Source organism: Oryza sativa, chromosome 12, assembly GCF_034140825.1.
Source record: "Oryza sativa Japonica Group chromosome 12, ASM3414082v1".
In the NCBI taxonomy this organism is placed as follows: Eukaryota; Viridiplantae; Streptophyta; class Magnoliopsida; order Poales; family Poaceae; genus Oryza; species Oryza sativa.
The window spans coordinates 10684212-10705876 of record NC_089046.1 but is presented as its reverse complement, the minus strand read 5'-3'; the positions used below and the strand labels follow the sequence as shown (position 1 = coordinate 10705876).

At 45.8% G+C, this 21665-nt stretch overlaps 1 protein-coding gene across 1 annotated transcript; it reads right to left on the bottom strand.

Moving 5' to 3' along the window:
* Positions 1 to 9153: 9153 nt before the first annotated feature.
* LOC4351984 (disease resistance protein RGA4-like) lies at positions 9154 to 20520 on the bottom strand. Its single transcript, XM_015762673.3, has 3 exons — positions 19619 to 20520; positions 11238 to 13680; positions 9154 to 9675 (listed from the first exon to the last, which is right to left on the bottom strand). The coding sequence occupies exons 1-3, from the start codon at positions 20458 to 20460 to the stop codon at positions 9670 to 9672; spliced, it is 3291 nt and encodes a 1096-aa protein (XP_015618159.1). The 5' UTR covers positions 20461 to 20520; the 3' UTR covers positions 9154 to 9669.
* Between the last annotated feature and the right edge of the window lie 1145 nt (positions 20521 to 21665).

The window sequence follows — 21665 nt, the reverse complement described above, 5'->3', positions numbered from 1 at the left end:
CCGCCGACGAGGGCGCCATCTCCGGCACCGAAAACCACGACCACTCGGATAACCTGTTCTTTGATGAATCTTGTTGTGTTTTTATCGGATGGAATTTGCTGGGATTGCTTCGAATTCGTTGACGACGCCGTCGATCTCGATGAGGCTGCAGCCGGGGACCTTGTCGATCTCGTTCCTCCTCATCTGCCTCCTCACCTTCACCGCCTCGCCGTGCCGGCCATTCGACGCGTAAGTGTTCGACATCAGCACGTAGTCGCCGGCGTCCGCATCGGCGTCGGTGGTGCGCCGCCGCATCACCCGCTCGGCGCGCTCAACTTTGCCATGCGCGCGGCATGCGGCGAGCAGCGAGCCCCAGATGAGCGCGTCAGGGTGTATTGGCATTGCCGCGACGAGCTCCTCTGCCTCGTCTAGTCTCCCGGCGCGGCTGAGCATGTCGACGACGCAGCCGTAATGCTCGATGCGTGGTTCTGGCTTGGCGTTGAGTTGCTGGAGCCCCTCCTCGACGAGTCCGGCGCGACAGCACACCGAGGAGGGTCACCTTGTTCGGCGTCACGCCGGCTCATTGCCTGCCGGCGAATAGAGACAGGGCGTCCTCGCCTTGGCCGTGCATTGCGAGACCCAAGATAATGGATGTGTAGGTGTAACGGCGAGACCGGCGGCCGCAGCAAGCCTCGTATCGGCCAACGTTCAACAGCCTCCTCGCTCACGGCCACCTCCTGCTCACGCTCCGCGCTGCCGTCGCCGGCCTCGCGCACAGCCGCCTCCAGCTCGCGCTCCACGCACAGCCGCGCCGTCGGCCGCTCCTGGCGTGCGGTCGCTCCTATCCGCTCCCTGCCGTGGACAACCTCGCCGGCGGCTTCTCCCTGCTATTTTTCTTTTGGTGTGATTTCAGGTGGAGGAAGATGGGATTGGAGCCAGGGGCAATCTTGCCATTTCGAAAAATTTCTTACCACTTTTGACCCGGATATTATAAAATATTGTCTTCGGTGTCCTATAGCCAATTACACAATTTTTGTAGTGTTCATCAGCCGTGTCTCGTTTTTGCGGTGTCTCTCAGCTAATTACACGTTTTTCAAGTGTCCTGTAGCAAATTTTGCCAAAAAACTAATGCAATATGCTAATATTATCTGGTGAAAAGATTGCCACAATAAAATGCAGTTTCCTCACAATAGATGTATTGTTGAAGTTAAAATTTCCTCATAGCGTTATATAATCTCGTCACTATAACAAATTAACTTGTGAGAAATTGTTTTCAGTATATCAATAATATGTGATGAAAATTTATCATTATTGAATCATACAACTGTGACCATGATTCTCACTAATTACTAACAAAACGTGAGGAAATAATCCATCACAATCTTGTACTCCCTCCTTCCAAAAATGTGAGTCCTATTTCTTTTTGCACCAAGACCAAAAAGCAATTAATTCTTTCACCATGTGACCAAACCAATAAGCATTAAAATGGCTTCTTGGGTTCCTATCAACAATTTAATTTAGCACATAATGACTACAAATAGGACTTAGACTTTTGGAAAAACCAAAGAATGAAATAGGTTTTAGAGTTTTGGAAGGAGTGAGTACACCTGTGATGTCGTTGCGGTCACTAGTACATCTCGTATTTAACTATCACTATTGTTATGATCATTAGTTACAAGACTTTTGGTCACAAATACAATTAGTATTTGTGGTGAAAAAAAATCATCACTATGTTATTTGTGACGCCAATTTCAGTGATGACATAGCAACGAATCATAAGTTCGTCACAAGGTAGCAACTTTGATAAAAATATAGTTATAGTGATGATTTTTGTCATCATTGAAAAGCCAATCCCTTGTTGTGCTGGAACACTCCAGATCTTCTCCTGATAGCAGTTGTGGGGTACTTCAGATATTTCGCAGTAGTTACAACCGTCATACCTGCCTATTTAAGAGCTTCACTCCTTCACTTCTTCACACGCTTACAAGCTTGAGCTGAATTATAAAAGGCTCTATTGTACTATTTGTATACTAGAATTACGAAGAGAGTAGAGTAGAAGAAGTCGGAAGAATTCCGGAGCTGTCGATAATCTTCTCTTGTTTCTTTTCTTCTGTTCATTACTCTAATATCAATAGAATTATCTTCCTGAGTAATTTAGACTTATTTTGTGAGAATTATCTCTTGGTTAGTTCCTAATTATCACACGGGATTATTGTTCACTATAATCAACTAAAATATAGTGATTGCTTTGGTGAGTTATAAACACTAAAGTATATATTAATTGCTTAGACGTGGTGTTTAGGTAATTTTATCCAGTAATTGCTGTGTATCCCACAGTACATTTGAGGTAGGTGTAGAGGTGGTGACAGCCCTCAAGAGCACTTATGTCGTCCCTGTCCGGGTACGTAGTAGAGCGACATCTAGGAATAGCGGGTTGCCAATGCCTGAAGTATCGTGCTAGGATTAAAGTTAAGATTTCCCTAGACACTATTTCTCACCAGTAAATCCTCTCTATCTTAGCCTATCATTTGCTTGGTGTCCTTGGATGAACCAGAGGAAAAATTAATCACACATGTTCCCTTCGATTCGGTACCCTTGGAATACTCCGTAGGGGAAGTACTACATCAGTATATCCGTGCGCTTGCGGATTCTATTTGTGATCGTAAGAAATACCAACAGTTAGCCCTGTCCAAGTAGTGCCTAAGAAGGGAGGCATGATGGTCTTGAAAACTCGAACAACGAGTTGCCCACAACAAACCGTCACGTGATGGAGGATGTGTATTGACTATAGGAAACTCAACAAGGCTACTAAGAAAGATCACTTCCCGCTGCCTTTAATTGATGTAATGCTTGAGCGGCTAGCGAACCATTCCTTCTTTTGTTTCCTTGATGGGTATTCTGGTTATCACCAAATCCCCATCCATCCCGATGATCAAAGTAAGATCACGTTCACGTGCCCATACAGAATGTATGCATACCGAAGAATGTCGTTTGGGTTGTGTAGTGCACCAGCGTCATTTCAAAGATGCATGTTGTCTATTTTCTTTGACATGATCGACGATTTTACTATGATAAAACTTTCGATCATTGTCTGGAGAACTTAGATAGGGTCTTGCAAAGATGTCAGGAAAACGACTTGGTACTTAATTGGAAAAAGTGACACTTCATGGTTCGTGAAGGAATAGTACTAGGATATCAAATCTCCGTAAGGGGAGTTCAGGTGGACAGAGCAAAAATCGTAGTAATTCGATAGTTACCACCTCCTGCCAATGTCAAGGGAGTCCATAGCTTCTTGAGTCTTGCGGGGTTCTATAGGCGTTTCATAAAAGATTTCTCTAAAATCACTAGACCCCTAACTACCTTGCTAGCTAAGGATGCCCCGTTTGACTTTGATGATGAGTGTCTAAAATCCTTTAAAATCACTCATCTCAGCACCAATCATCCAACCCCCTGATTGGTTGCTGCCGATTGAAATCATGTGTGATGCTAGTGATTTTGCTGTCAGCGCTGTTCTTGGGCAAACTAAGGATAAAAAGCACCTTGCTATCACATATGCTAGTAAAATTTTTACTAGAGCTCAGCTTAATTATGCCACAACGGAAAAAGAGCTCCTAGCCATAGTGTTTGCCATTGATAAATTTAGGTCATATTTAGTGGGAGCTAAGGTAATAGTTTGTACTAACCATGTTGCACTAAAATACCTACTCACTAAAAAGATGCAAAACCTCGGCTAATTAGGTGGATTCTTCTACTCCAAGAATTTGACATACAAATTAAGGATGAAAAGGGGTAGAGAATTTTGTTGCAGATCATTTGTCGCGTATGCAAATCACTAACATGCAGGAGCTACCGATAAATGACTATCTGTGAGATGACATGCTGTTGAAAGTCACAGATTCTGACCCGTGGTATGCAATCATCATCAACTCCATGGTCGCGGGGCATGTGCCACCGGGAGAGAATAAGAAGAGGTTGATCTACAAGAGCCGCAGGCACTTGTGGGATGCACCTTACCTTTACAAAGTCTGTTCAGACGGTCTACTACGGAGATGCGTTCCAGTAGATGAAGGCATGAAGATCATTGAGAAGTGTGTCATGCTACCCCATATGGAGGTCACTATGGAGCATTCAGGACACACGCAAAGATCTGGCAGAATGGATTCTTTTGGCCAACAATGTGTGATGACACAAAGGAATTCGTTCGAAGATGCACAAGGTACCAGAAGCATGGAGGGATCACTGCTTGGGATACGATGCCACTGACATACAACCTGCAAGTCAAGCTATTTGATGTATGGGGCATCGACTTCATTGGACCTTTCCCAAAGTCCTATGACTGCGAGTATATCCTGATGGCCGTTGACTATGTGTCGAAGTGGGTAGAAGGAATGCCATGCAGGGCCACAGAGGCCAAGCACGCCTGCCGGATGTTCCATGAGATTATCTTCCCTTGTTTTGGAACTCCGCGGATGGTGATAAGTGACGGAGGGTCTCATTTCATCGATAAGACCTTCCGAAACTTTTTGCAAGAACTTAGGGCTCAGCACAACATTCCCACTCCGTATCATCCCCAGACAAGTGAATAGGCATAAACAAGCAACCACAAGTAAAAAACCCCTATTGGTGTCGGTTCCCAACCGGCAATTGGTGCCGGTTTGCCAGCCGGCACCAATGACACTAGGTTATTGGTGCCGGTCATAGAACCGACACCTTTGTGCTCTACCGAATTCAAAAAAAAAAGGAAGTCGGCTCCAAGCCGAGCCGATGCACATCAATAATCCCTATTCAAGCATGCTTTCACAAATCACGAATCAAGCAGATGAACAACAATAATCCCAATTCAAGCAGTCCCAAATCCAATCCATCACCAATCACATATATGAACAACAATAATCTCCATTACAATTCACAAATCAATTCACAAAACATAATCTCCATCACAATTCACAAATCCATCACCAATAGTTCCCAACCATCACAGATGAAGAACACAAGCAAGATGCACAAACTCACTCGTCAATCCACCAAGGTCATCGCCGGGGTCCATCTCCACGCGAGGTTGTCGCCGCCGAGGTTCCTCTCCGCACGAGGTCGCCGCCGGCTGCTGGAGAGTGCACGAGGTCTCCACCAGCCGCCGGGTCCCTCTCCGTGCCAAGGTCGCCACACCCATCCCTCTCCGTGCTGAGGTCGCTACCGGTGGGGAGGCCGCCCGTTGCGGCCGACGTTGCTTGCCGGCTGGGAGAGGGAGGCGGAGGGGGAGGGGGAGGAGAGGATGGTGGATCGGAGGAGGAGGAGAGGCGGGAGGGGGCTAGAGGGGAGGGGGAGGTGAGGGCGCGGCGGAGGAGGGGGGCGAGGGGGAGGGCGCGGCGGAGGAGAGGGAGAGCGGGAGGGCGCGGCAGAAGAACAGAGGGGGCGAGGGGAAGGCGCGGTGGAGGTCTGGAGGAGAGCGCGTGGTCTGCGTGGATAAGGATAAGGATAGCGACGACGCACTGTCAGATCGATTGGCTCGGCTCGCCCAGGTCGGCTCGATTTGTATAGGTGCCGGTTTTATACAGAACCGGTACCTATAATATATTATAGGTGCCGGTTTTTTAATTAACCGACACCTATAATATCGGTTTTTTAAATAGAACCGGCACCTATAATATATTATAGGTACCGGTTCTGTATAAAACCGGCACCTATACAAATCGAGCCGACCTGGGCCGGTTCTATATTATAGGTGCCGGTTCTATTTAAAAAACCAATACCTATAGTATTGGTACCGATTTTAACTAATGAACCGGCACCTATACTTCGTAAAGGTGTCGGTTCTTTATTTTTTTCATCTTGCGGACGTGGGAAAGGGCCTATAGGTGTCGGTTTTAAATGAACCGGCACCTATAAGGCCGGTACCTATGAAGGTTTTTGTAGTAGTGAACAAACAGATCAAGAATATTCTGCAGAAGACTGTTAATGAGATGGGAAGGCATGGAAGAACAAGCTACCTGATGCACTTTGGGCATATAGGGCTGCTTATAAGACACCCTGGCATGTTAGCAACCAACTTGTCTACGGGAAGACTTCTCACCTTCCGGTAGAGTTGGAACACAGGGCGCACTGGGCTATCCGGACTTGGAACATGGACTTAAAGGGAGCCGATAGCACAGGAAGATGCAGCTCTCTGAGCTGAAGGAATGGAGGGACAAGGCCTACCACAATAATGCCAAGATCTATAAAGATATAACCAAAAGATGGCATGATAAGCGGATCAAGCACAAGGAGTTCAAGGCAGGGGACGAGGTGCTGTTGTTCAACTCACGGGTGAAGCTTTTCGGACATAGGAAACTTCAAAGTAAATGAATGGATCCATATACCGTCGTCGATGTTTCATCACATGGAGCCGTCACGCTGCGAGACGACGAAGGTAACATCTTTAATGTAAATGGCCATTGTTTAAAGTTTTCCAAGATCCGTTAGAAGTTGATCGTGACTTAGATATAATGAACCTAGTCGCTTTTAGCTTCTACCCGGAATCTTTTAGGCCTAATTTTATTTCATTCCTTAGCCCGTCGTATGTAACATTGAATATTCGCCGAGTGCAGATAACTCACGTCTTCTTTTTTTGCGTTGTTCAATGAAGATTCAAAATTGCCCAAAGCATGGCTATTTCATGGTTGGGTTCATATGGACCCCTATATAATTAATGAGATGACTGCATGGAACAGTGCAAGGGAAACAGTGGATAACATTTACAGATTCCTAGCGCAACAACGTTATAAGACACTAGTAATGTGCCCGTGCTAACGCTACGGTAATATTTTTTAATGATGGTATATGCATGAGAATGGGGGTAAGTTTACTGACTTCTTTTTATCAGGCATATTTTAGCAACATATACATCTCTCAAGAGTGAAGCATTCAGGTTAACCAAGGTAGGGAACTGCTGAATTTGTGTTGGATCACTACAAGAGAAATGTATATCTTTAAACCAAATGAAGAGCAGCTTTCTTTGTGCTTCACCTGAAACTGAAAATGTAAATTTGTTCATAGATCAGTGCCCCTGGGAATCTGTTACAGACTGTTAATGAAATGTATATGTCGTAATTTTAATTTAGTGCATCAGACTTCATGTGATTGGTCATTGGAGTGCTCACCTTCAGACGTCATGCAAAAGAAAGTTCCTGTAGAGATGCCACCGCCGCCGTTGTTGCTGGCGCCTGGCGATGTTGAGCTAGCCGGAGCTGTACACATCTCGTAGCTGCAGAAGCCAATGAGGAGGCAGTACACGATGGAGCAGAGCCTCAGGAAGGAGCCCACCGCGCCGACGACGATTGGACACGCCCCGTTACAAGCTCGTAGGCGCCGACGGTGAGGAAACTGTCGGTGTAAGGGCGGCGGCAGTGACGTGTCACATAACCTGTTGCTGAAGCCTGAAGACATCCGGGAAGACGCCGCATAGGGTCGGGAACCGGTCCCCGGCCGCCATGCCACCATCGCACGACCTACACCCCTGTGTCTTACGCCGAGACGTGGCCTTTCCCGACGGCGGGCTCCGTGAGCAGGTCTGGGCTGTTGTATACATGCCTGAGCTGGTCGGGACGGCGGGCCAGAAGAAGAGCGTCCAGAGGAATTGGCTGCTGCCACGGCGGACGCACAGTGGAGGTCCTGCTGCCACAACGGTGCAGGTCACGGAAAGGTTAAGAAAAATCACGAGATGATGGATCGGTGCGTTCTGATCAATCCGCTCATCTAGCAGCAAGAACAAAAAAAAGCAGGGGAAGTGTAGATAAAAGACCTAGCTACCACTACCACATAAAAATCAGAGAAGAGGAAGGTGGGAGCGGAAGCAATGGAACTACCTGCGGTGAAGTAGGGAGAAGACGGCGTCGGTGGTGACCGGTCGGCGTGGAAATCCGTCTGCGGCGCGTCGGAGACCTGCGGAGTAGGGAGACGGTGGGCGACGGTGGCGGGAGAGATCGGCGTCGGCGGCGACCTATCGACGGGAGGGTTTCCAACGGCGGGGATCGGTGGCAGCGCTGGTGGTGAGGGGAGGGAAAGGAGCGGAAGGGAAGGAGCGGCAGCGGGGCTGAGGGGCCGGTGGTGGCGCGAGTAGTGGGAGGGAAGACGCGGCGGCAGAGCGAGGAGGCGACGCAGGGAGGAGGGCGAAGGACGCGGCGTGGGGGAAGGAGGAGTGGGCGTGGGGAGGAGATCGATCGAGGGAAGAGCAATCGCGTGATGGGGAGGAGATTGACGCCGTTGGATATGGCCAATCGGATGGTTGAGATTACGCGTGTCTGTCATATATGTTTGTTGTATCAGGAATCAAGACCACCACTACGAACTTTTTAAGTAGTAGAGATTCATACTCTTTACATACAACACAAAGTGAGTTTTTACCGCCTTCTGTACTAATTTCTTTCTCGTATTCATACAATGATATGTTAATTGTTTCACGCAATATGCACATTCTAGAGCATGATCTATATCCTAGACTCTATGCAGAAACCCAGGGAAACTTTCAACTCAATCATTGAAATGATTAATAGGTAATGTCATCCATCCCATTGTCATTATGGTTGATTCTATTGCTACTATGTGCATCAAGCTTCATTAGTTGTAGTTTGGAACTGCAGGCATGATTCCATAAAAACGTCCGCGGGGAATTCAAGGAAAAACTGACTGTGAGGACGAACTTTCTGGTAGGTATATGGTCCAAATTTATATATATATCTCATTTATTCTATAATATAAATCTTACGTAAGTTTATTTCTCCCTTAGTGTTTACGATAGGAACATGGGAACAACTTGTGTTTGTGTCTGTGTGTGTGAGTGGTATAACCGGGACTAAAAAGGGTTGTCAACCTGTAGTAATGAGCCTTTCTCCAGCAGTGTCATTTGTGTCCAAGTGAGCGGCGGCCCGCGGTTTGGGTTTCGTTTTTTGGGCGAGGTCTTCGCCTCCCCCTAGGGTTTAATCTACAGTATTGTGTTGTACAGATGTGGGGGAGTAAGCTTTAGGCGAGTATGCTGCAATGTGACATTCCACAACTGCGGTTGCTCACGCGCATTTCACTGAGCAGGTTGGGGCGTACGATTTCGTTATTCACCCGGGGGAGTCAGGGAGAACTTCTTCTCAGAGCATTTTGTCCTTCTAGATGTTCTCAGAGCATGCATTGCATTGTATTCGCATGCAATTTGAAGAACAATGGAATATGCATGGATATTATACTGAGGAAGGACTAAACCTGTTTAATTTACAAATCGTGAGTAACATATGTAGCCTTATTAACACATGACCAGGGTAAATAGAATACTTGAAGGAATAGCTAAAACTCAAACCATGCATATAGCCGCAGTATGGAATGATGCATATCTTGAGAAACAACTAAAAAGTCTGAAACCCACACCATAATACTCCTTCCGTCCCAAAATATTTGACGTAGTTGACTTTTTTAAATATGCTGACCGTTCGTCTTATTAAAAAAAATATAAGTAATTATTAATTTTTTTCTATCATTTGATTTATTGTTAAATATATTTTTATGTATATATATATAGTTTTACATATTTCACAAAAGTTTTTGAATAAGATGAATGGTCAAATATATTTAAAAAAGTCAATGGCGTCAAATATTCGGAGGTACTACAGTAGCATTCCGTTGTGTCACGAAACTGTAGTATTCTTTGTAGCATTTAGGTACTACAAGTCTCTAGTCCTGCAAGTAGCAACAGACCACAATTAGCCCACATTACATTACCACGTGTCCCTCCAGACACAAAACCACGTTGTTTTGATCACGTTTCATGTAAAGCTTAAAATATTTTAATATCAGAACCGTTCAAATATTTTTATTTGATCTATGCAACTCCTATGGTCATAAATATATGATGTTTTGAAGTTTGAACGATATCTAGTCAAGCTTTTCAAATATTGACTATACCTATGAATTACAAAATACTTCATTTGAAAACATAAAAATTGTATGCATATTTCTAGCTCAAAAGGTACTTTCATAATCTGATCATAGCATAGAAACTGTATGCATATTTCTAGCTCAAAAGGTACGTCCATAATCTGATCATAAATATATTATACTTTATAAATTTATTATAATAAACAAATATGGTTAAGTGGGACATCAAAAATCATTAAAAATCAAACATATTATATATTGATCATTCTTATTTGCTCCTGTCAATCTCAAACTAATCTTAATTTGTCCATGTTGTCTCAATGACACACATATGGGCTCTAGACCCATGTATATATCATTCAGAGAAGAGAGAACGAGGGTCATATAAGAAATTGAATTGGATTCATGCCATTATAAATTTTCATGTTTTGAAATATACCATTAATATTTACCTATTTGAAGTCATGACATTATAACTTTATAAGTATTTGAAATATACCACTATATACCTTTCAACACACTTGACAAAAACTTTAGACCAAATTGCCCTCATCTTCTTTCTTTTCTTCTCCCAATCTCTCATGTTCATCTCTGCTGCCATGGATAGACCAAAGCCCATGCCTACCCACCCACTGTCCACTGATCTCCTCAGCCACGGTAAGTCTGCACCAACCACTCTTCCCATGCGAGCCGCTGCAACGCCAGCACTATGCCCATGCCTCGTCGCGCTTCACAGCGCCCACGCCGAGCCATGATACTGCCCCGATCCGGCCCTCAATGCCTGTTTATTTCCTTCTCACTGGGTTCGGAGGATGGCGTCAGAGTGAAGTTGGAGAGTGCCCTTGGCCAAGGTTCACCAGTAGAAAATGAGAGAGATGGGAAGGAAGAAGTCAAGCTGCCAGATGCAGAAGGGGAAGAAAGGGAGAAGAAGATGAACAGGAAAGCTGGGAGAAGAAAAAGAAAGAAGATAAGGGCAATTTGGTCTAAAGTTTTTGTTAAGTGTGTTGAAAGGGTATATAGTGGCATATTTCAAATACCTATAAAGTTATAATGGCATGACTTCAAATAGGTAAATATTAATGGTATATTTCAAAACAGAAGAATTTATAATGGCATGGATCCAATTAACCCAAGCTTTTAGGAGGGAAATCATATTTTATAAACTTGCATAATCACGTGTTTTGAGAAATATTTTGTATGGTATTATAATTCTAACGAGTTGTTTGAACATTTTTTCCGTCATTAGTTTTAAAAGTTGTGTTATGTAAAAAGTTTGATCAAATCTTGAAACTCTAACCTTAATTAAATAATATCTCAAATGCAGTTGAATTCACATAATATGTGCCAAATTTATAGTTTATTACCTCATGGTAGGGACAGCAGTCCTCAAAATATGACATTGTGAATTTCCCTCTATTGGAGACCTCGGTCTCATTGATGGAGCCAGTAGAATTTATCTGCTCCATGGGCACTGCATTAGTGCTTCCCAATCCTTCTTCATCAGCATCATCAGCTGTTGATTCCTTTCCAGCGACTGAATTATTCATAGTGGAATTCGCCAATTGAAATGCACTGCTTTCTGATTCCACCTCCGCAATCTGCTCCTGGTTGCCAGCATCATCATCAGGTGCAGATTTCTCCCGAGCAAGCTCCCCGTCCATCTGATCATCCAATCTGTCAGTGTCGTCAGGCAGGACAGTACTGTAACTGTTCTTCAGGAGCAAGATGCTGGGCCTGTTCGGATGCCTCCTGGCCTCTGCCTCCCACTCTCGCTTCGTGCCCTCGCTCACTCGAGAATCGAGTGCGACCTCCTTGAGACGCTGGAGGTGTCTGATCTGGATCCCGGAGAGGCCGCGCAGATGCTTGCAGAGCAGCTCGAGAGAGACGAGCTGAGGCAGTGCTCCCTCCTCGATCTTTGGCAGCAGGATGGGATTCTGACGATGCACCACGAGGAGCAGGTGTTGCAAGCTTCTGAACTCCCCGGCTCCTATGGCGAAATGCTCGATGTGATTCGCCACCAGCTTGAGGCGAAGAAGAAGAGGCAATCCGCCGATGGCTGATACGAGATCCCTGGTCAGGGTCGTCGTCGTCGACGAGAGGCAGAGCTCGTAGAGGTTCTTGAGCATGGAGATGAGCCCGTGCAGCCGGAACAGGTCGCCATGAAGCTTCAGCGAGGTGAGGTAGCTGCGGCATGGAGGCTTCAGGGAGTGCAGGAGCTTACTCTCTCCATGACATGACCTGATCAGCTGCTTCGAGCATTGCTCCATGTCGATTGACAGCGAGCGTGCGTCGGTCTCTTCAACCTTGGGTGCCTCGATGTAGCTCCTGATAGCGTCGGCGAGGTGATCCGTCGCCGTCGTCGAGACACTGTCGGATTCTTCTCCTCCGAACTCGCACCATATCTTGACCTTGATCAGCTTCCTCATGTGCCTCATCAGCTGCGGAAACGCTTGCTGGCTCTCGTCGGCGACGAAGCCGGCGAGCGTCTGGAGGTTGCTCTTCTTCGCGAGCTTCTCGAGCTCGTTGCTGATCACCACCGTCTTCTTCCCACGTTGATCTGGGAGGAGAAGCTTGAACTTTCCGACCAGGTGAGCTAGGCATGGCAGGCCGACGACTTGTAGTGGCAGCATTGTCACCTTGGTCTTGCTGAGATGGATCGTCTCCAAGAGTTTCAGCCTTCGGATATTGTCTGGCAGCATGGTGACATTGCTGCTCATCCCTATGCTTAGGTATCTTAGGTTCCAGAGCTTGCAGATGTCAGCGAGGTGATCGTCGCTCAGAGCAGTGGTGCACTGCTCGAGGTCAAGGACTCTGAGGAGCTTGCACTTTCGGAGGTTGGAGACGGCGTCGCCGCCATCTCCGAAGACGGTCAGCGAGCGGACGCAAGACAGGTCCGTCGTGCTCAGCGCCGCCGTCGTGGTGTTCCCGCCGCCGCCTTGGATGGAGAGGTGGCGGACTCTCTTGCGCCTCGGAGGAGCACGGGAGGAGAAGATGAAGCTCTCGGCGATGGACTTGTGCAGGACGAACTCGTGCACGATGCCGTGAGTCCTGCACCTCCTCGTGCGGTGGTCGTCGTCGTCGTCGTCGTCGGCAGGGTGGGCGACGATGATGCTCTGGTCGACGAACGACCTGAAGTGGCCGTCGGCGACGTCCACGTCGGTGCTGTTGCCAAGCACGTCCTCGCCGCCGCGCGCGTACCCTTCGGCCAGCCACCGCCGGACGAGCACGCTCCTCTTGAGGCGGCGGCCGTCGTTGGGGAAGACGGCCAGGTACAGCAGGCAGGTCCTGGCGGCGTAGTCAGGGAGGCCCGCGTAGCTGTCCATCAGAACCCGGCGGAGCCTCGCGAAGCTGTCGGCGGCGGCGGCCGTCCCGGCGAGCCTCGGGACGTTGCGCTCGTCGAGCAGGAGGGAGCCGAGGAGGTGGCACAGGTCGGCGCAGTGCCGCCCCGTGAGATTGCCCAGGCACCGCAGGTGGTTGGCGACGCTGACGAGGGCGAGCGGGAGGCCGTCGCACTTCGCCATAAGCGTCGCCGAGCCGTGCTCCAGCTCCGGCGGTCGCTGATCGCTGCCGCCGCCGAGGGCGAGCTCCTTGGCGTGCGCTTCTCCGAGAGTCTGCATCTTGTAGACGCAGCCATGGCGACGGATGCAGCATCCGCCGTTGGCTCCGGACTTGTAGGCCGTGCAACTGTTGGCGACCGAGAGGATGGCCGTCGTCACGATTACCCTGCTGCCTCTACCATTGTTCTCAAATATCGATTCTATGGCATTCCACTGCTCCATGCTGATGTCGTCAAGAACAATTAGATACCTAATTAAAGAGAGAAAATTAAAATGTGGTTAAACAAAAAAAATGGATAAGTTGCGCTCACGGTATACACGTGTGCAACGTATAACAACTTGCGAACGATTGAGGGTCAGTCATTAAATCAAAATAATTTGACGTAGCACTGCCACTATTGAGATCGAGTACTTCATGGGCCTCCGATGGATTAACCGTGGTTGAAAAACCAGTGACTTATGAACCGTGATAATCAAATGACGATTATTAAGGTGAACAGTTTAAAGGACAACATAAAGTCATACAGACATATAAAAAGAAGATTGAAGTCTATGAGAATCCTAAAATACTTCGGAGTGATAGAATTAGACTATGTGTTTGAAACTCATGTAAATGAAGATGAAGTGTTTTACGCATAACAATGTGGTATTAACGTACGATTAATTAAGTTTTAATTATTACAAACTTAGAAAATAGATTTATATGATATTTTAGAGCAACTTCCACATAGAATGTTTTCGCATGAAACACACCATTTAATATTTTGAAAAGCATGATATGAATATCAAAGTTTTCATCCAACTTTTGTTGGAGATTCGAACGCAGCCATATGTCCAGATTGCTAAAAATCTAGCAGATCAGTTCATTGAGGGACTATCGCAAAATGTGATAGGCAGTGCATCGAGTGAGATGGGTTTAAGACCCTTTTGAGTTACACAATAGTAGTAACCTATCGTATATGGTTAGAGATGGCGTGAATTAGGATGTTGAAATAAGCTATTGGGTAGCTAGGAGGAGAGGCTCATTTCTTTGATGTACTTCTCTCCTCATCTATATGGCAAGTTGGTGCATACCTTAATGTTTACCATAAAGTAGACATGTTGGCCTACATAACATTTTAGAAGGAACACACCTATATAAGTCTGACTGCGTCTGTGATATGGGCCCGGCGGTATCATGTTTAGAGGGAGGAGGCCGCCCCCAAACCCACGTGGCACTTCCCCAAGGAGGGTCCGGCCTGGGGTGGAGTGGCGGCTGCCCCCTCTTTGCTTAGGGGTCGGACCTGTTGTTGATTGTCGTTAGCGATCAGTTTTGACCGTCAATATTACCAAAATAGAGAAGAACTAGTTATACTTGCAATGCATATACATGTTAGAATAATAATATTCCACTAGTATCTGGTTCACTAACCTTTTACAGAGAATAACTATAAAGTGAAGGAGAATCGACATCAAATCAGACGATAAATCAATCGGACGATGTCGAGGATCGGACTTATGTATGAATGGGCCAAGAACTCAGAAATGACACGATGAATTTTGCCAAAATTCACAAGTCTGAAGTGAGCAACAGAAGAGGAGGCCGCCAGCCGAAATTGGGCTGGATTGGGTCGTCCCCTGGTTCGGCCGAACCCGCCGTGTAGCCGCTAGATGCAGGGTTGGCGATGGACGGTGTGGATTTCCTCCCTATGGCGGTTGGAGGGTATTACCGACCTTTCCAGCCACCATAACCGTCATTACCTGCCTATTTAAGGAGCTCACCTTCTCACTTCACTTACACACCTCAAGTTAGTTTAGTATTCTTAAGCTAGTGGAATAGGAATAGAGTAGAAATCGGAGTCCGGAAGCCTTCAGGAGAGTTCGGGTATGGCTCTAGTAGCTCTTCTCTTCTCCTTTGTAAGCTTTGTACTTTACTAGCCACTCAGTTGCGCTTCGCGCAACTCTAACTTATGGCATAACATGTCTATAGTAGTGGGCATGCAATCAATAGTCAGTTTGGTGAGTATACTACTGCCTCTATTGTAAAATAAATTGAGTCGGTTTGATTTATTATCTAAGTTTTTTAAGAGTGAGTTATTTTTTATGTTTGCAAAATTAATTGAATAATCCAAATTATCAAACACATATAAAAAATTCAATGGCGTCATATATTTAAAAGCGAAGATAATATTACCTATTTTCATATTTCTTGAGATGGACTACATTTAAGAAAAAAGGTAAATTAAAAATGAAAGGTTGTGATTGATGTACCTAACAAAGTAAATGAATAAATTAAATATTTTTTTATTGATCAAGGTAAAATTGATGGGGTATTGTAGCCTTAGAGCAACAACAATCTATATAGCAAAAGTAGTCCATATAGATGGGACCCACTTATATGAACTTTAACTATTGTAACATTCACAATGTATATAGATAGCAAATAGTATTAGGAGGAAAGAAGAGGTAGAGACAAATAATATATTTTATTCTCTATGGGCAGCCTATATGCTTATGGGTAGCTTTTATTATTTCTTTGCTATGGACTAGTTCCACAATGTTGCTAGGTGTCTGAAATAAATATTGTATTGCTTATGAACCACTTTTAGACTACATTGTGGATGCGCTCACATAACTGGAAGGACTATTAACCTTGAAAAAAATATTAACCTCACATGACTGAAAATATTTTTTACCTTGAAGGACTGGAAGGACTACAATATTTTTTACCTTGATAAAAAAATATTTTACCTTGAAAATTAAGGGTGAGGCTACATTCAATATTTTTTTCTTTATTTGATCAGTTAATCAATTAGCCGGACGTGGTGTTTTAAATACCCTAGACATGTGAGTTCTCAAAGATGGAGTATTTTTGACCTTTTGTCTAGAAGCCTCCAGATTGACCCAATGGATTATATTCTCATATATTGATCCAACGGTCCTTTTGTTTTACCAGTCTCATCCGATGGTGCTTGCAATTTCAGAGGACGTGGCTCATTCTTCTTTCAAGCAGCTTGCTGCTTTCACCTATCTAGATTTAGAATACTCTTCTTTATACATTTATGGTATTAAAATACTTTTCGAGTATATGGATGCCAATTTATATTATGTTCATGTTATATTGAATATACTGCTAGCTTATCTGGGAGATGCTTTGGTGCGGGTATAATGTTTGCTTATGCAATTACTCTATGTCATGACGATGATATCAATTAGAGTAGTATATGGTAGTTTAGGCGTGGTGCTTAGATCATTATTTGGGGTTATATGCTGCGGATGAGAGGTGGGCCGCTGATGGTGACAGCTCAGTACGGATATTCCTCCGCGCGTGTATATAGTTCTAAGTTAATTTCCTGGGGAAGGTATTCCTCTGTATTTAGCCCCGGTTGTATGGTCATGACGGGCTGTCGTAAGAAACTCGACAGTTAGGGGTGGCTTCACGAAGTACCAGGAGGGCATCGGATAGAGAATATTAGCTAGTATATCAGATAACTAGAATGTATATATACTATGTAAACTAGAAGTATAGGAGTAGATTCTCTTTCTCTTTTATTTCCACTTAGCTTAGATAATTTAGTATGAGAATGAGTAGCTTACTGCTTGTGTGTCACTCTACTCTTGGATTATCTTAACCCCTGCTTAGACTATGATTATTACAAGTAACATATAAATTATTAGTTAAGTTCTCTCTACCATGATCTTCTCATAGGATTAAATAAATACGATATCCTTGTAATACTCTCGGGTGAAATGCTACAACGGTATATCCGTGCGCTTGCGGATGAACTCTGTAACCATAATATACCAGGAGTATTTCTGCGCCATTGTTGGGAATTATATTTCTAGGAATATCGTTAAGAAATACCAACACCCGTTCCACCTGAGACTAGAGGGAGGAGGCTACCCCAGGCGCCACGTGGCCCTGCCCCGAGGGGGGATCGGGCCTGAGGTAGGGCGGCGGCTGCCCCCTCCTCGCTTGGGGGTCGGGACCGTCCTGACCGAGACTAGAGGGAGGAGGCTGCCCCAGGCGTCACATGGCCCCTCCCCCCCTCCCCCGAGGGTGTATCGGGCCCGAGGTAGGGCGGCGGCCGCTCCCTCCCGTGACTATGGGTCGGGCTCCCCCGAAACCCTCCGTGGGTCACCACACCACATGTGGTGGGTTAGGTGGCCAACTCCACACGCCCACCTACCTGCATTTATGGCGACCTGACCAGCTGTGCCACGCCGTATTTAATGCAGCGTGCAGTGCACTCAACCGGCCTGTGACCGGTTGATTGACCGATGGGACCCAGAGTGCCAGGAGCACTACCGCGTGTGTCAGGCGGCGTGCGTCCTGCCCTGTCCCATCAGCCATGATGATGAGAGGTCTTAGCCTCTCATCACAGCCGGAGACGGCTTGCCTAACCCGGTTAGGGTAGGGTTCCCGTTTCCCGGCGCAAGTGAGGATCCAAAAGTCCTAACTCATTAAATGTTGAATGACAGGTGCGTCCCTTCTGTTAGCTGGTTAAGATTCGGTGGACTCCATGTCATAGCAAGGCATGCAAGAGACTTACAAGGAAAGCAACAAGACATGCATTTTATGTGATTATCCTCCCTTAATAGGCTAGATGGGCCCATGTGGTAATCCCTTGAGATATAAAAGGAGGTCCAGGCCTAGTTAGGGAGAGGAGGAATCCCTTTCTCTGGGATGAGCCATTTTAGACTCTAGAGCAGCTTCTGCTCCTCATGATCAACACCTTCTACTCCAACAAGGAGATCTTATAATTTCTCACAAGATCAACCAAGCACAGAAGTAGGGTATTACGCTTCACAGCGGCCCGAAACTGTATAAATCCCTTTTGTTTCGTCTTCCTTGAGGGGTCCGATTCCCTCCACATCACACATTCCACTGAATCCTCGAATCTCACCCGCTGCCCCCGGCCGAACTAGCAAAGGGGGGCCTCACGGACCCCTAATCGAAGAGCTCACGCTCCGACAGCTAGTCACAGTCCATGAGATTTGGGTGATCTCTAGATACTTATGCAAAAGCCTAGTACGACTTATATGCTCCAAACAAATTAGGTGCTAACGACAGCCCAGTATCAGTTAAGTAATTGAGTAAAGACTGACAGTACAGGATTGATAATTCCCGTGGGCCCATTGTTCGGTTGTGGTCAAATATAGCTTCTTTTCTAGGTGAAAATTCAACTTAACAGTCTCCACCGAAACACTGGTATAACAAATAGGTGCAAAAATGACAATGTTTCCTATGAGCTCTGAAATTTTGTGGAGATTGTTAGAATTAAATGGGCTAGACCCTATGAGGAAAGGTGTAACCGACAGGTATGAATGGTCACGTTACTCTAGTAACGGACTAGAGAATAATGCGCTATCAATCTCGTAACGTTCCTCTCAGGTGTTCAATCTTATCCTCTGGGATAGACAGAAGATCCCCTCTTCTGATCAGCTTCCACTGGTTCTCCTCCTATGGTAGAATCCCCCCTCTTCTCTGTTCCTACACAGCTTCTATCAATCCCCGGTTCTAAGTTCCTGCGTGCACAGGTACTGAGAACGAGCAGGTCTCCGGAACTTCGTCCACTTAAGAACCTGCACGAGCAGGTATATCCTCTACGTCATGTTCTTCTTTCTCTACATCGACAACTCCGATCATGTCCACTACCTGCAATGGCCCCAACGGAAGAGGGAACGGTGGCAACCGAGGCAACAATAACAACAATGTCTCATCATTTGGATCCGGAGCGTTCTTCAGGTATGTCCTTCTCATCTTAGTATTAAACATGTTTTATATGCTATTATTGTTTTTAGATACTATTGTTTCTATTAGCATATTCATGTTTATCACCATGCTAGAATCATTCTCTATTGGGCATGTCATGTTTATGTTAAATTTCTAGATTAAAATTTGCGTATTATGACTAGATTTCCATCGGGAGAATTTACATTTTTTTCCATCCTCCCAATATATAACATAAATATTTTCATGTGTACGTCATTCTCCCAAATTTTCATGCCCATTTGCCACCCAAGCCCACATATGTCAGCCTCATCCTCCATTTGGAAAAATGGGATGTTGGACCGTGATGGATGAGGCTGACATGTAGGCCCAAATGGTAAATATGCATGAAAATTTGTGAGTTGTATCAGGGCATGAGTATTTTGGAAGGATGGTAAATACTAGTGTAAATTCTCTCGATTTGGAACATACGTACCGCTTGTTCTTGAGACGGTTTCGAAGATTCTCCTCGTGAGATTCGCTAACATCATATTCTCCGAGGCACACCTGCCGGACTATGTCGGCGAGAAGGTCGCCGACGTCCGTCCACCTGGACGCGTCGACCCATGCGCGCTCGCGGAACTGGCGGCCGGACCGACTGTACACCGCCCGTGCGAGGGTGGTCTTCCCCGATCCTCGGAACCCGACGATGGCGATCACCCGCAGCTGCTGCGGCCCGCCGCCGGCACCGGCCTCATCTAGCAGCTGGACGAGATGCTCGATAGGCTTCTCCATGCCCACCGGGTTCGGCTCCACGTGACCGCCGCGGGGAGCTGCCGCCGCCAGCGCCGGCGTGGCAGAGGAATGGCCACCGCCGCCGGCGGCGGCAGCGGCCTCGACGGCGTTCCTCAGGCGTTTGGTCTCATCTTCCAGGCGCGTCTTCAGCTTCCGGATCTCGGCGGCGAACCGGAGGCGGGTGCGGAGCGTGGCCACCCACCGCGCGGCGCGGCGGGGCCAGCTGGGCGCGCCGGCGCCGCCGTGGTCGTCGCGCGGCGCGACGCGGTGGAGGAAGCGCTCGATGGAGTCCTCCATGTCGTGCGTCAGCTCGCGCATGAGCTCGGTGTACGCCCTCAGCACGGCGGTCGGCCTCTCCGCCGCCGGCGATGACGACGACCGCCGGAGCTGGTCGTCCATGAACGCCGCGAGGAGGAGGAGGTCGTTCTGCATGGAGGCGCTCTCGTGGCTTAGGTCCCTGAGCATCTTGTACCTCGTGTCGAGCACCTCCAGGAGCTTCCCCACGACGCACTTGGTGAAGGCGGTCGCCGCCGATTGCTCCATCGCTGGAAGTGTGGAACGTACTACAACTGGTAAGCTATTTCTTACTAGCAGTACTATATAGCATATACTACTATGAAGTTTGTATTCCTTCGTTTCCCCAGTTATTGCACTGTTTTCTTTTTTACACTAAAAAGATTCCAACTTTATGAAAAAAAATAAGGTTTTTTTCCATTGTTCGAGAGCTTTATATATACCTACCCATATTGTTTGAAAGGTAAAAACATAAAACCGGTTTAACTAATTACATTATTAGAAGACAAGTCTATAATTAACAATAGCGAGACATTTTTAATCTAGGAGGAATAGAGAGCTATATATATTAATATATCTCAGAATGTTAGTTACAAGGTACTCGCTCCGTCGCAAAATATAACAATTTTTAGTAGGATGTGACATATACTAGTAGTATGAATCTGGATAGTCTGTTCAGATGCGTCCTATCCACTCAAAAAATTACTATATTTTAGGACGGAGAGAGTATATATATGTACACTACACCATGTAAGTAAGGTAGCAGGAGGTAAAAACAATACTGCCGACTTCTATTTATGTACACGAACGCTGCAAATAGATCGTTAAAAGTTTATCTCAGGTTGATTGAAACTTGTACTTACTGTTATGGCTAAGTAATATAGATCGAATATTATAATACATATAGTATACTTCATATATATAGAAATGAACGATGCTCTGGTGCTCTCTATCGATGGTATAATACTACCAATAGTATTAAGGGTAAATCAAAAATTTACTAATAAAGTGATTAGGGTAACATTGGCATTTATGTTTTTTCCCGGCTATATCAATATGTGGTCATCCATTACAATCCATTACACTGACATCGATCATATTCCATCGAAAGAGACAAAAAAGAAGGAAAAAAATGGTTTTTTCACTACTAAATGACGATTATACCCCTCCTATCACACCTGGAGTTTCCCCTTTTCCGTAGATTCTAATTCACCAATAAATTGACTATAGAAATTACTTTGGATAACTAGGAGAAAACCCTAATTAACAATGTATTTAATAATCGGAAATGTTAGGGAGATTTTTTTCGAATTCTCTTTGCTCCAAAATCATTAACAGGACTTAAAGCGGAATATTCAGAGCAACAGAATTGATGTTGTTAATTTAAATTATCAAGATTTGAATTAATAATAAATTTTCTCCTTGCCTTTGGTCGTGAATCATGCCTGATTCAC

What these genes read in the sequence shown, in the direction of transcription:
- LOC4351984 (XM_015762673.3), bottom strand. Translation starts at nt 20,460, where the DNA reads ATGGAGCAATCGGCGGCGACCGCCTTCACCAAGTGCGTCGTGGGGAAG. An exon ending in AACCGTCTCAAGAACAAGCG is followed by an intron (nt 13,681 to 19,618) that starts GTACGTATGTTC and finishes CTCTTTAATTAG; the next exon opens with GTATCTAATTGTTCTTGACG.